This window comes from Hyla sarda, chromosome 8, assembly GCF_029499605.1.
Source record: "Hyla sarda isolate aHylSar1 chromosome 8, aHylSar1.hap1, whole genome shotgun sequence".
NCBI lineage: Eukaryota > Metazoa > Chordata > Amphibia > Anura > Hylidae > Hyla > Hyla sarda.
The window spans coordinates 42856741-42872153 of NC_079196.1; the positions used below are offsets into that span (position 1 = coordinate 42856741).

The 15413-nt window shown below is 44.5% G+C and overlaps 1 protein-coding gene across 4 annotated transcripts in view; it reads left to right on the forward strand.

The window, feature by feature from the left end:
* Positions 1 to 15413, forward strand: part of SLC4A10 (solute carrier family 4 member 10) — a 309487-nt gene that overhangs the window by 257584 nt on the left and 36490 nt on the right. For all 4 annotated transcript variants that reach the window (XM_056535524.1, XM_056535523.1, XM_056535526.1 and 1 more), the window contains exons 16-18: positions 6591 to 6752; positions 6849 to 6962; positions 14290 to 14451. In XM_056535524.1, coding sequence (XP_056391499.1) covers positions 6591 to 6752; positions 6849 to 6962; positions 14290 to 14451 — 438 coding nt within the window. The remainder of the gene's footprint in view (positions 1 to 6590; positions 6753 to 6848; positions 6963 to 14289; positions 14452 to 15413) is intronic.

The following is a 15413-nucleotide window of genomic DNA, read 5'->3' on the forward strand; positions in this document are numbered from 1 at the left end:
GATCACGAGAAATTTCATCCACAGCGGGCAGACCAGAGGGCAAGGGGGTAGGGAGGGGGGGAAGAGGGTGACGGCCGTACACCACGAAAAACGGAGATTTGGAGGAAGATTCAGAGATTCTGAAATTATACGAGAATTCGGCCCAAGGTAGAAGATCTGCCCAGTCATCCTGGCGGGAGGAAACAAAATGTCGTAAATAGTCACCCAAGATCTGGTTAATTCTCTCTACTTGTCCATTGGATTGAGGATGGTATGCAGAAGAAAAATTTAATTTAATCTTGAGTTGTTTACAGAGAGCCCTCCAGAATTTAGACACAAATTGGACGCCTCTATCCGAGACGATCTGTGTAGGCAACCCGTGAAGACGAAAAATGTGTACAAAAAATTGTTTAGCCAACTGAGGCGCTGAAGGAAGACCAGGAAGAGGGATGAAATGTGCCATTTTGGAGAATCGATCAACGACCACCCAAATAACAGTGTTGCCATGGGATGGGGGTAAGTCAGTAATAAAATCCATACCAATCAGAGACCAAGGTTGTTCGGGGACAGGTAGAGGATGAAGAAAACCAGCGGGCTTCTGGCGAGGAGTCTTATCCCGGGCACAGATAGTGCAGGCTCGCACAAAGTCCACCACATCAGTCTCTAGAGTCGGCCACCAATAGAAGCGAGAGATGAGTTGCACAGATTTCTTGATGCCCGCATGACCTGCGAGATGGGAGGAGTGACCCCATTTGAGGATCCCAAGGCGTTGGCGTGGAGAAACAAAGGTCTTTCCTGGAGGAGTTTGCCTGATGGAGGCTGGAGAAGTGGAAATCAGGCAGTCAGGAGGAATGATGTGTTGAGGAGAGAGTTCAATTTCAGAGGCATCTGAGGAACGAGAGAGAGCATCGGCCCTAATGTTTTTATCAGCAGGCCGAAAGTGAATTTCAAAATTAAATCGGGCAAAGAACAGAGACCACCTGGCCTGACGAGGATTCAGCCGTTGGGCAGACTGGAGGTAGGAGAGGTTCTTGTGATCGGTGTAAATAATAACTGGAAATCTTGATCCCTCCAGCAGATGCCTCCATTCCTCAAGTGCTAATTTAATGGCTAGAAGCTCTCGATCCCCGATGGAGTAGTTCCTCTCCGCCGGAGAGAAGGTCCTGGAAAAAAAACCACAAGTAACAGCATGCCCGGAAGAGTTTTTTTGTAGAAGGACAGCTCCAGCTCCCACTGAGGAGGCATCAACCTCCAATAGGAAGGGTTTAGATGGGTCAGGTCTGGAGAGCACGGGAGCCGAAGAAAAGGCAGACTTGAGTCGTTTAAAGGCGTCTTCCGCTTGAGGAGGCCAAGACTTGGGATCGGCATTTTTTTTTGTTAAAGCCACAATAGGAGCCACAATGGTAGAAAAATGTGGAATAAATTGCCTGTAATAATTGGCGAACCCCAAAAAACGTTGGATGGCACGGAGTCCGGAGGGGCGTGGCCAATCTAAGACGGCAGAGAGTTTATCTGGGTCCATTTGTAGTCCCTGGCCAGAGACCAAGTATCCTAGAAAAGGAAGAGATTGGCATTCAAACAGACATTTCTCTATTTTGGCATAGAGTTGATTATCACGAAGTCTCTGAAGAACCATACGGACATGCTGGCGGTGTTCTTCAAGATTGGCAGAAAAAATCAGGATATCGTCCAGATATACAACAACACAGGAGTATAGTAGATCACGAAAAATTTCATTAACAAAGTCTTGGAAGACGGCAGGGGCGTTGCATAGACCAAAGGGCATGACCAGATACTCAAAGTGTCCATCTCTGGTGTTAAATGCCGTTTTCCATTCATCCCCCTCTCTGATGCGGATGAGATTATAAGCACCTCTTAAGTCCAGTTTGGTAAAAATATGGGCACCTTGGAGACGATCAAAGAGTTCAGAGATGAGGGGTAGGGGGTAGCGGTTCTTAACCGTGATTTTATTAAGACCGCGGTAGTCAATGCAAGGACGTAGAGAGCCATCTTTTTTGGACACAAAGAAAAATCCGGCTCCGGCAGGAGAGGAGGATTTACGGATAAAGCCCTTTTTTAAATTTTCTTGGACGTATTCTGACATGGCAAGAGTCTCTGGGACGGACAGAGGATAGATTCTGCCCCGGGGTGGAGTAGTACCCGGGAGGAGGTCAATGGGACAATCATAAGGCCTGTGAGGAGGTAGAGTCTCAGCTTGTTTTTTGCAAAAAACGTCCGCAAAGTCCATATAGGCCTTAGGGAGACCGGTTACATGAGGAAGCACAGGGACACGGCAAGGTTTACTGGGAACCGGTTTTAAGCAGTCCTTGGAACAAGAGGGCCCCCAACTCTTGATCTCCCCAGTGGACCAATCCAGGATTGGGGAATGGAGTTGAAGCCAGGGAAGTCCAAGAAGGATTTCAGAAGTGCAATTGGGGAGGACCAACAGTTCAATCCTCTCGTGATGAGATCCGATGCACATTAGAAGGGGCTCCGTGCGGAAACGTATAGTACAGTCCAATCTTTCATTGTTTACACAATTGATGTAGAGGGGTCTGGCGAGACTGGTCACCGGGATGTTGAACCTGTTGACGAGAGAGGCTAAGATGAAATTTCCTGCAGATCCGGAGTCCAAGAAGGCCACAGCAGAGAAGGAGAAGGCAGAGGCAGACATCCGCACAGGCACAGTAAGACGTGGAGAAGCAGAGTAGACATCAAGGACTGTCTCACCTTTGTGCGGAGTCAGCGGACGTCTTTCCAGGCGGGGAGGACGGATAGGACAATCCTTCAGGAAGTGTTCGGTACTAGCACAGTACAGGCAGAGATTCTCCATGCGGCGTCGTGTCCTCTCTTGGGGTGTCAGGCGAGACCGGTCGACCTGCATAGCCTCCACGGCGGGAGGCACAGGAACAGATTGCAGGGGACCAGAGGAGAGAGGAGCCGGGGAGAAGAAACGCCTCGTGCGAACAGAGTCCATATCCTGGCGGAGCTCCTGACGCCGTTCGGAAAAACGCATGTCAATGCGAGTGGCAAGATGGATGAGTTCATGTAGGTTAGCAGGGATTTCTCGTGCGGCCAGAACATCTTTAATGTTGCTGGATAGGCCTTTTTTAAAGGTCGCGCAGAGTGCCTCATTATTCCAGGATAATTCTGAAGCAAGGGTACGGAACTGTACGGCATACTCGCCAACGGAAGAATTACCCTGGACCAGGTTCAACAGGGCAGTCTCAGCAGAAGAGGCTCGGGCAGGTTCCTCAAAGACACTTCGAATTTCCGAGAAGAAGGAGTGTACAGAGGCAGTGACGGGGTCATTGCGGTCCCAGAGCGGTGTGGCCCAAGCCAGGGCTTTTCCAGACAGCAGGCTGACTACGAAAGCCACCTTAGACCTTTCAGTGGGGAACTGGTCCGACATCATCTCCAAGTGTAATGAACATTGGGAAAGAAAGCCACGGCAAAACTTAGAGTCCCCATCAAATTTATCCGGCAAGGATAGTCGTATTCCAGAAGCGGCCACTCGCTGCGGAGGAGGTACAGGAGCTGGCGGAGGAGATGATTGCTGGAGCTGTGGTAGTAACTGTTGTAGCATAACAGTCAGTTGAGACAGCTGTTGGCCTTGTTGCGCAATCTGTTGTGACTGCTGGGCGACCACCGTGGTGAGGTCAGCGACAACTGGCAGAGGAACTTCAGCGGGATCCATGGCCGGATCTACTGTCACGATGCCGGCTGGCAGGTAGTGGATCCTCTGTGCCAGAGAGGGATTGGCGTGGACCGTGCTAGAGGATCGGTTCTAAGTCACTACTGGTTTTCACCAGAGCCCGCCGCAAAGCGGGATGGTCTTGCTGCGGCGGTAGTGACCAGGTCGTATCCCCTAGCAACGGCTCAACCTCTCTGGCTGCTGAAGATAGGCGCGGTACAAGGGAGTAGACAGAAGCAAGGTCGGACGTAGCAGAAGGTCGGGGCAGGCAGCAAGGATCGTAGTCAGGGGCAACGGCAGAAGGTCTGGAATCACAGGCAAGGAACACACAAGGAACGCTTTCACTGGCACTAGGGCAACAAGATCCGGCGAGGGAGTGAAGGGGAAGTGAGGTGATATAGGGAAGTGCACAGGTGTAAACACTAATTGGAACCACTGCACCAATCAGCGGTGCAGTGGCCCTTTAAATCGCAAAGACCCGGCGCGCGCGCGCCCTAGGGAGCGGGGCCGCGCGCGCCGGGACAGAACTGACGGGGAGCGAGTAAGGTACGGGAGCCGGGGTGCGCATCGCGAGCGGGCGCTACCCGCATCGCGAATCGCATCCCGGCCGGAGGTAGTAACGCAGCGCCCCGGGTCCGTGGAACCGACCGGGGCGCTGCAGTGAGGGAAGTGTAGCGAGCGCTCCGGGGAGGAGCGGGGACCCGGAGCGCTCGGCGTAACAACTTTGACACATACATACAGGTACAAATATACATTAAGAAACATAAATACACAGACACACATATAACATGGAATATATACTAAAAGATAAAGCCAATAAGCACATCATACATACAGGTACACACATACAATCACTCACTGATATATACACATACATAGATTCACTTGCTCATATATATATATATACACACACACACACACACACACACACACACATACATACATACATACATACACACACACATACATAGATTCACTTGCTCATATATATATACACACACATACATACACACATACATACATAGATTCACTTGCTCATATATATATATAAACACACACACACATACATACATACACACATACATACACACATACAGAGATTCACTTGCTCATATATATATATATATATATATATATATATATATATATATATATACATATATACACACACACATATACATACATACACACATACATAGATTCACTTGCTCATATATATATACACACACATACACACACACATACATACATAGATTCACTTGCTCATATATATACACATATACATAGATTCACTTGCTCATATATATACACACACACATACATACATACACACATACATAGATTCACTTGCTCATATATATATATACATAGATTCACTTGCTCAAATATATACACACATACACACACACATACATACATACATACATACACACACACACATAGATTCACTTGCTCACATATATAGGCCCATACATAAAGATAGACACACACAAACACACATATATACACCTCACACTGACATACAGTCACTCAATATATACACAGTCACTTACACTAAGGCCCCAGCCATCCCTCTCTGCACAGGCACATACATAGATATGGTGGACACCGTACATAGAGATACACACACACACACGCACACATATGTATGCATACACACACGCACACACACATATGTATACATACGCACACACACATATGTATACATACACACACACTGACATACAATCACTCACATATATTTACAGTTACTTACAGTAAGGGCTGCATAGACTGAAGTTTGTGGCCGGGCAGACAGTGGGCAGGGCTTCTATCTGCCTCCTCTGCTCCTGTCTCTTCCGTGTGGAGAGAAGCAGAGAAATAGCTGATAATGACAGGGTGAGTGGCGCCCCCTTGCTGCAGGGAGGGCACAGAACCCTCCATTAAACCACATACAAATCTCCCCAGCAATGGATCCTTTTTACTTCACCTGTCACCCTGAGTCTGCAGCTCCTTTTGTGAGGGCACTAGAGGGGCAGGTGAGGAAAAGGGCAGGGGCTCCAGCCCCCTTTCACTCCTATGTGTGTACGTCCCTGGTGTGAATAGACCATAAAAGAATACCAGCTAGCCACTCCTCCACTCTGCAGTTTTAGTTGTTATTGTCAACCATTTGAAAGAAGTCAAAAGAGAGGTATGAAAGTCTTGGCTGCCGCCAGCATGTGGGTGGGTAAGGTTTGGTAATAGGTCATAGATTTTGCACAAGCATTGTTGCACAGGCATACTCTGCCCCTAGACATCTTATCTCCTATCCAAAGGAGAGTGAATAAGATGTCTGATCAGGGGTGTCCGGCCTTTGGGACCCCTGCGATCTCTGTGCAGCACCCTGCATCTTGAACAGACCCCCGTGATCAGACATATTATCCCCTATCCTATGGATAGGGGATAAGATGTCTAAGGGCAGAGTACTCCTTTAAGGGCTTTTTGATATGTGCAAAATATTTGCGGAAAATTCCATTTTATTGCAGATTTTTAGAGCGCTCATTGATTTCAGTGGAAGCTTCTGTGTGAATTCTTCCATGTGAAAACTTAATTTCAACATTTACAACTGATGAAATTGGTGCAGATTATATGACAAAATCAATGGGGATTTTACATGTGTGAACAAAGTTGCAGAGTTACAGAGCCCAACTGCTGATATGTGATAGCTTAGTAAAGTTATTGTATAGTGCCTACCTATCACTTCTATATGCGCATGTATAGTACCTACCTATCACTTCTATACAATGCACATGTACTATAGATATGGGGTGCATAAATTGTGCTGTCATACAGTGCTTGCCTTCCTGAAGACAGAGATCTGGGTGCAGCCCTGTTAGTTGGTTATGCATGTGTGTGCTTTACAGGAACAAAATTTCTAATACCAAGTGTATTTTCACAGGAATGCCATGAATATAAAGGAGTTTTTGTGGGTAGAGCCTGTGGACATGAAGGTCCATATGTACCCGACGTCCTGTTCTGGTCAATCATCTTATTCTTCTCCACCGTTACACTGTCCTCAACCCTGAAACAATTCAAAACCAGCAGATATTTTCCAACAAAGGTACAGACCATGTGTCCTCACAATGGGGGGAATATTTTTTATCAATACACTATTTAAGCTACAGATAATTATTGACTCGTTTTGTTTTTGCTATAGGTCCGGTCCATTATCAGTGACTTTGCCGTGTTTCTTACCATAATGACAATGGTTCTGATAGATTATGGCCTGGGAATTCCATCACCGAAGCTTCAGGTTCCCAGTGATTTCAAGGTAACAAAAAGAGTAATGAGGAGTGATATATGTTTTTAGGCTCTTGCATTGATGGCCTATAAGTAAAATAGGCTATCAGTGAATGATTGTAAGGGACCCTACCCAATCATTGAGCACAAGAGAGCAGTGGTGACTCTTGGGGTGCCATGGCCCCATCACTGCAGTACCCTGCACAGAGATCTCCATACAATTGTGGCTTTGCCTTGTACAGGAGTTCCTGTTCAGCCTCATTCACCCAAAATGGGATGAGCTGCAGTACCAGGTACAGCCATTCTCATATGGATGTTGATGTAGTGGGTACAGCAGTGCTCCTTCGTTCTGGTGGAGGCCCCAGGAATGGGATCCCCATTGGACATACATTGATGGTCTATCCTAAGGACATCAGTGAGATACCCTGGACCATCATAGTGTTGTCAAGGATGGTGGAGGCCCCTGTACAATTGGCCATTTTAAGAATTTTTCTAAGAATTTAAATGGGTATTCGGGTATTCGAGTTTAGATAAAAACTTAGATAAAAACTTTAAAGAAGTTTTGCAGGGTCAATATACACAGGGCAACAGTGTAACACCAATCTTACATCCTAAATATGTTTCTCATTTTGGCTCAGATTTACTAAACTAAAGCCGACACTCTCTTCAGAGCTTTTAGCTTTTTTGAGTATTTTAGGTTTTCCTGACAGATTAAATAAAACATCTCCAAAACCGAAATGGAGGAGATAGATCTAAGGGTTTCCCTACAGTTTTTGACTCACATTGTCTCATAATGGTGCAACGGATCAACTTTAAATTGGTCTGTTTCCACATTAGTAATGTGATTGGCACAGTTTGGGGCAAAAGGGTGCATCAGTAGTTGCATGTAAAAAAAAACACCAAATACACTAGAGTGGAGATCAGAAGTCAATAATTTTGAAAACCAGATAATCTTACAAAATCTGGGACTACATGTTCCTAAAATCTGGAACTACATGTGCAGCAAAAGTTAGCAGGGTGTCAGCTGCGGCCATAAGGGGAGAAGAGTGGAATTCCCGTCATCTATTACTGCCTTCTAATTCAGGTTATTCTTAAAACTGTCTTTAAGTAAAAAGCTATCTTTGTTGCCCATAGCAACCTATAAGAGCTCAGCGGTCCTTTTACGAAAGCTTTGCTTTAAGACAGTATAGATCAATGATGCCCATGTCTCCAACCTCCTGTGCAGCTCATATTGTGCTCCCTCACTGTTAAGCACCTCACATTAGTTTCATAGACAAACAGAAGAAAGTATATGAAAGCAGCTCTCACCAGGAGGCTTTCCCTTCAAGTCAGTGTATCACTCAAACTAGTAAGTATTGGAAATGACTGGGCAAGTATTCAAATCCAGAGATCTTTCCAGAAGGAAAGAGTATCCATCTGTAGTTTTGGGGTGATTGCCACTCTTTATACAGAGCAGAGTGTTGGCCAGTGAGAGGCCTATCACCGGGGGGACTAAATTGGGTGATGTTTCTGGGAATTCTGGGAAGTGAGTATATGCAAATTACCTTTCTGGAGGTTTTTCCTTCAAATCCGGGTTTTACTCCAACAAGGAATCATAATTCCCAGTGGAGCATCAATTGCCTATTAGTCTCCACACTGTGTAGAATAAAAAGAGAGATGCAGCACTCACCCTTTCCACGATGCAAAAACAAAGATCCCTAACAGGTACAAGCAAGGACGGAGAGAAGAAAACAACATGGGCTCCTCCTCCGAGGAGCTGCAACATCTTCGTTTCGCAGCTAAACCCACTTGATCAAGCATCCAAGCGGGTTTAGCTGCGTAACAGAGCCGTCGCCACTGCTCTGAGGAGGAGACCATGTTGTTTTCTTCTCTCCGTCCTTGCTTGTACCTGTTGTGATACTAAATAATGATCTAAATAAAGGATCTTCATTTTTGCACCATGGAAAGGGTGAGTGCTATGTCTCTTTTTATTCTACATAGTGTTTCTGTACTGTACTTCAGGACGTTGCTGCACCACCCTCCGTGCACCTGGTACGGACTCGCCAAAGACACAGTGCCTTCATAGTACCTTCTGTCACTGACCTACTTACAGGAACCCTGGTGCCGAGCAGCTTGTATTCTCTGCTGCCATTATTAGTCTCCACACGTCTTTATGTTGCTCTTTTTAAAGTGTACTTGTGATGTCATAGAAAGAAAATAATGCTTAAATATGTTACTTACTTGTAAGTAAATATGTTACTTACTAGTAAGTAGATATTTTTCATGTCTTTATGTGTCTGGCTACTGTATTTGGCTTACAAATCCTTCTGTTCTGCTGCTCACTTATTCTGACATCCACTGCTCAGGAAGGGGCGTGTCTGAGGCAAGCACTGAGCCTGCCCTCACTCACCATGCATTTACTTCCTCCCTGAGTCTGCTCTGCTGGGTCTCTTCATCAAATCACTACAGGCTGCTCTGTAACTCAATCCTCTCTGTTTTCATGCTGCAGTCTAATAGATAGGAAAGGAGTGAGCACAGATAAGTGCTAGTCCGGCCCTAACTTTCTGGACTTTGTCCCAGCCTGTGCTTCAGCTGGACAGGATTATGCTCTGTATGGAATAGGGACCCCTAGTGGTCTTTTTTTTATATGCCATCATTTCTGTAAAATACTTCATGAAGTATATTATAAAGCTTAATGTTTTACTAAGATGTTCAACATACACTGCTCAAAAAAATAAAGGGAACACTTAAACAACACAATGTAACTCCAAGTCAATGACACATCTGTGAAATCACACTGTCCACTCAAGCAACACTGATTGACAATCAATTTCACATGCTGTTGTGCAAATCGAACAGACAACTGGTGGAAATTATAGGCAATTGGTAAGACACCCCTAATAAAGGAGTGGTTCTGCAGGTGGTGACCACAAACCACTTCTCAGTTCCTATGCTTCCTGGCTGATGTTTTTGTCACTTTTGAATGCTGGCGGTGCTTTCACTCTAGTGGTAGCGTGAGATGGAGTCTACAGGTAGTGCAGCTCATCCAGGATGGCACATCAGTGCAAACTGCGGCAAGAAGGTTTGCTGTGTCTGTCAACGTAGAGTCCAGAGATGCTACCAGGAGACAGGCCAATACATCAGGAGATGCGGAGGAGGCCATAGGAGGGCAATAACCCCGCAGCATGACCGCTACCTCCGCCTTTGTGCAAGGAGGAGCACTGCCAGAGCCCTGCAAAATGACCTCCAGCAGGCCACAAATGTGCATGTGTCACCTCAAACGGTCAGAAACAGACTCCATTAGGGTGGTATGAGGGCCCGAATTCCACAGGTGGGGGTTGTGCTTACAGCCCAACACCGCACAGGACATTTGGAATTTGCCAAGCAAATTCACCACTGGCGCCCTGTGCTCTTCACAGATGAAAGTAGGTTCAGACTGAGCACATGGGACAGACATGACAGAGTCTGGAGATGCCCTGGAGAATGTTCTGCTGCCTGCAACATCCTCTAGCATGACCGGTTTGGCGGTGGGTCAGTAATGGAGTGGGGTGGCATTTATTTGGGGGCCGCACAGCCCTCCATGTGCTTGCCAGAGAGAGCCTGACTTCCATTAGGTACCAAGATGAGATCCTCAGACCCCTTGTGAGACCATATGCTGGTGTGGTTGGCCCTGGGTTCCTCCTAATGCAAGACAATGCTAGACCTCATGTGGCTGGAGTGTGTCAGCAGTTCCTGTAAGAGGAAGGCATTGATGTTATGGACTAGCCCGCCCATTCCTCCATTCACCAACACCACATCGCACCACAGACTGTCCAGGAGTTGGCGGATGCTTTAGTCCAGGTCTGGGAAGACATTCCTAAGGAGACCATCTGCCACCTCATCAGGAGCATGCCCAGGGAGGTCATACGGGAACGTGGAGGCCCCACACACTACTGAGCCTCATTTTGACTTGTTTTAAGGACATTACATCAAAGTTGGATCAGTCTGTAGTGTGGTTTTCCACTTTGATTTTGAGTGTGACTCCAAATTTTATTTCCATTGATCATTTTTGTGTGATTTTGTTGTCAGCACATTCAACTATGTAAAGATGAAAGTATTTCATATGATTAGTTTATTCATTCAGATCTAGGATGTGTTATCTTAGTTTTCCCTTTATTTTTTTGAGCAGTGTATAAAATCTTTTTGATTCTGACAGAGCCCAAGGAGAAACCCCTTTAGATAGACAAACACGTCACCCCCCTATAACTCCAGGTGCTGCAACTGAACATCAGCAAGCATGAAGCCAAATTACAGGTCGTGACCCTAGGCGATCAGCTATAGGCATCACATTTTTGGACAAAAAGTGGTGAGGGATGATCTGAGAAACTACTGAAACATTGGATTGCTATATATTGAGAACTTTTGTATGGTGGAATACCCCTTTAATACATCGCAGGGCATTAAAAATGATTAATGCAAGAAAGGATCGGCACAGGGGGTGGTTGTTTGGTAGACACATTCATTTTAGAATATAAATGGATTTTGCCTTTAGTGTGTGTATTATATTATCCTGGAACATGAATATGAATACATTAAGATACCTGTCACCGTATACCGTTCTGCATCCATTTGATTTTATAATAAGCTGCTGTTAAAACTCCTGCAGGGAACCATTCATCAAGCCAGACACATTTTATATGTGTAATAAATTAGCCTTGTAGTAACGGAGACATTGGGTTAATAGGAATCTAGAGATGATCGAAATTGCTGCATATTAGTCGTTCCTATTACTCATCGGTGAAACAAACCCATTACAATTGCTTTCAGGCTTTATGTTCTGGTAGCAACTTGATCGAGTTGTACAATATTCTAAGGAAGCGGTCTCCAAACTGTGGCCCTTCAGCTGTTGCAAAACCACAACTTCCAGCATGCCCGGACAGCCAATGGCTGTCCGGGCATGCTGGGAGTTGTAGTTTTGCAGCATTTGGAGGGCCACAGTTTGGAGACTATTGTTCTAAAGCTACCTTACCTATTAATAGGAGCATCCATTGCCTTCCAAAAATCTGTACTGGTCATGTAATGATTACAAAGTTGCAATATGGGACCGCACTCATAGGCGGGGTTGGGTCCAAAACTGAAAAAGGTGGAAATGTTTCCATTTATAGTTTTGGGGTGTATTTACATGTAGCTCATCCGCAGCATATGTCATACTGCGGATACCCCAACGGCAGTCACAAAAGAGAGCTCCCTGCTGCGGCTGGGTAGCTCTGTGTGTCTGCTCATAGCGGCGGATTTCCCACTGTAGACATAGGCCGGCATTTATCATAGTAGGTGTAAGTGAGGTATTTTTCTACACCTTTATTTTGTGTGCTGGTAATGTGTAGGAGCACCAAATTTATTAATTGGTCACAGAGCATTTGATAAATTTTGCGCTGGTACACATTTTCTGAAATTTTTCTCTTCACATACACCAAAAAGCTAAGCTAAGTCTGGGCTAGTGTAGTTTCAGAGACTTTTCAGTGGCTTTGCGCCTTTTTTGCGCCTTTTCACAAAACTGCGCAGTTCATTAATCCCTTCTATATCATGTGTATTGCAAAATCAGTGGATTGCAACTCAAAAGCAACAGAAATGTGTAAATCAAAAGGCGCAAAAAAGGCGCAAATAAACCCTGCTTTCGACTTTTTTGCACCTTTTGTAGATAAATGTCGGCCAAAGTGTCTGGTCATAGCAAATGCGCAGAGGGAAATCCGCACACACAGGGCTACCCGGCCGCAGCAGGGAGCTCTCTCTCTCTTGAGTCTACTGTGTGGGCGTCCAAAGCGTGAAATCAGCAACATGGTTATTTACGTGTCAACTTACCCATGCAGTACAGATGTGTAGTTTAGTAGCCCGGGCAGTAACTTATTTTTTAAAACTATTCATAGAGGGGTTAAGTACAAAAACAAAATGCCACCGCTATATATTCTTGGTAAGTGTGTGACTTTGGTAAAACAGGAACGTGGCGTAAAGGAGATCTCCAGCAAAAAATTAACTTATACCATATCCACTGGATAGAGGATAAGTAGCAGATCGCGGGGAGTCTGACCACTGGGACCCAACCCTCCCCTCCATCCCCGGAGCGGCCACGGCTGTCAGTGAGGGCACAGCTCCCATCATTTCTATGGGAGTGCTGAAAAGACCCGAGTGCAGCAGCCAGACCACCCCGCAATCTACTACTTATCCCCTGTCCTATTGCTGGAGTTCTCCTTTAAATGCACCAAAAAATGGCCTACATTTTTGGCATAAAACTAAGCCAACTAAAAGATGGTGCAAATATAGACTAAACAGTCTAAAGATTTTCCATCAGCATTGAAAATTCACTGTGCAAAAAAATCTGGTACATTCTTAGGCTGGGTTCACACCACGTTTTTGCAATACAGTTCCCGTATCAGGTTTTTGAATAAAAACGGATTCCTCAAAACCGGACCAAACTGTATCAAAACATGTGTATAAATTTTTTACCCATATACGGTTTGAAAAATTATGTCCGGTTGCATCCGTTTTTTAAGAAAAGAAACCGTATATGTTTTTAACTTTTCATACTATTCTGAATAAAGTTTCACTTGTTTGATTGAAGTTCTAAGAAAAAAAAACTGTGCAAAGTAAAAAAAACTGTATGGTGCAAACCGAATGGAACTGTACGCACATACGGTTCTGTACGGTTCCCATTGACTCCCAGTTAAAAAAAAACAGTGTACGGTTTCCATACAGTTTTTCACCCGGTCCAAAAACTTTGGTAGGCTGCGGTTTTGGGTACGGGAAAAAATGGACAAAATCGTTCAAGACTCAAAACGGACACAACCAATACTTTTCCGTACGGTTTTAAAATTGAAAACGTATACGGGAACTGTATTGCAAAAACGTGGTGTGAGCCCACCCTTAGTCTACGTGCACACATCATTTTATAAGCCTCCTTTTTAGTCTTGTTTTCATAGTTTTTCAGCAGTTTTTTGCTTCTGGGACATTTTTTTAAAGCTGTTTAAATAGCCCAAGATACTATGTTTCAACTGTTAACAGTTAAGTTTTAAATTCTCTAAGAATTTTATCATTTTTGAAAGGTTGGTTATCTTACACCATCTCTGAATACTTTGGTGAAGATAAAAAAAAAATTGCCTATGTCAAAAATCTGGTATAGGGTGTGCCAAAAAAAATATGGCTTACATGACTCTCACCGTGTTTGCAATGTGTTTTAGCCACTTTTTCACCTTGCTTGATAAGTGGCGCAGTTTCCAGAAATTTTGTGTGTCTGTGTGACTGCAGTGATGAGGTTTACATGTGCAAAGTGTGTGTCTACCCCAAATGAGTTTGGAGACAAATTAGAAAAAAGACAATAATGTTGATCTCTTTTATTTCTTTTCCAGCCCACTAGAGATGATCGAGGCTGGATTGTTAATCCCCTAGGACCAAACCCTTGGTGGACAGTACTCGCTGCTGTTATTCCCTCACTACTTTGCACCATTTTGATCTTTATGGACCAACAAATCACAGCTGTCATTATCAACAGAAAAGAACACAAGTTGAAGGTAATAATATGACATCAATGAAAAAACAGCAATTGTCATAGTGGTCATTGTTGTGTTAACGTTTTGGACCATACGTAAGTCTTGCCCTGTCTGTGCAAGAGAAGTCTAATTCTATTTAAGCTGCTAGCCAAGTTGTGTCAGCTCTGGGTAGGTATCGGTGAACCATGACACCATGTGGCGTCTAGGAGGTGTATTACCCAAGAACTGTCTCCAGTCCACACTTAAGGGTTATCTGTTTCTACATTTATGTTTTCACTTCAAAATGGAGAATCTTCTCTAGCCACAGGTAACAGGGCGCAGGTAACAAGCAAGACTCAGACATGAACACCGACAAAGCTGAACAGACATAATCCTAAAACTGACTAATGTAACACAGACTAAAATACAAGGAGCATGCTATATAACCATGGTTAAAAACCCAGATAAAATGGCAGATACCCAGATAAATACATGGCTCAAGCAGACATAGTCAGAATAGAGCACAAACAGACATAGTAGTATTGCACTCATAACCAGCACCAGAAAGCTGGAGAACTCTGGTTAAATAACTCCACCCGAGTTCTCATTTATTCGGAGCATTAACTTTTCCCTATCCGGGTGGAATAGCAAACTGCTCTGAACAAACTAGTGTGTGAATACACACCTAAACAGAAAAATACAAAAACAAATAAACAGACATTACATGTGGTTTATAAGTCACAATGTTTTCATCTTTTGCTCTCACATTTCACCTGGCCATATGTAACAATCTGATGGGGTCTAGGCACTAAGACCCCAACCCGTTTAAAGCGGTACTCCCCTGGAAAACATTTTTTTATTAATCAACTGGTGCCATAAAGTTAAATAGATTTGTAAATGACTTCTATTAAAATATCTTAATCCTTCCTGTACTTATCAGATGCTTCCTTTCTGTCTGACCAAAGTGCTCTTTTAGGAACTGTCCAGAGCAGGATAGGTTTGCT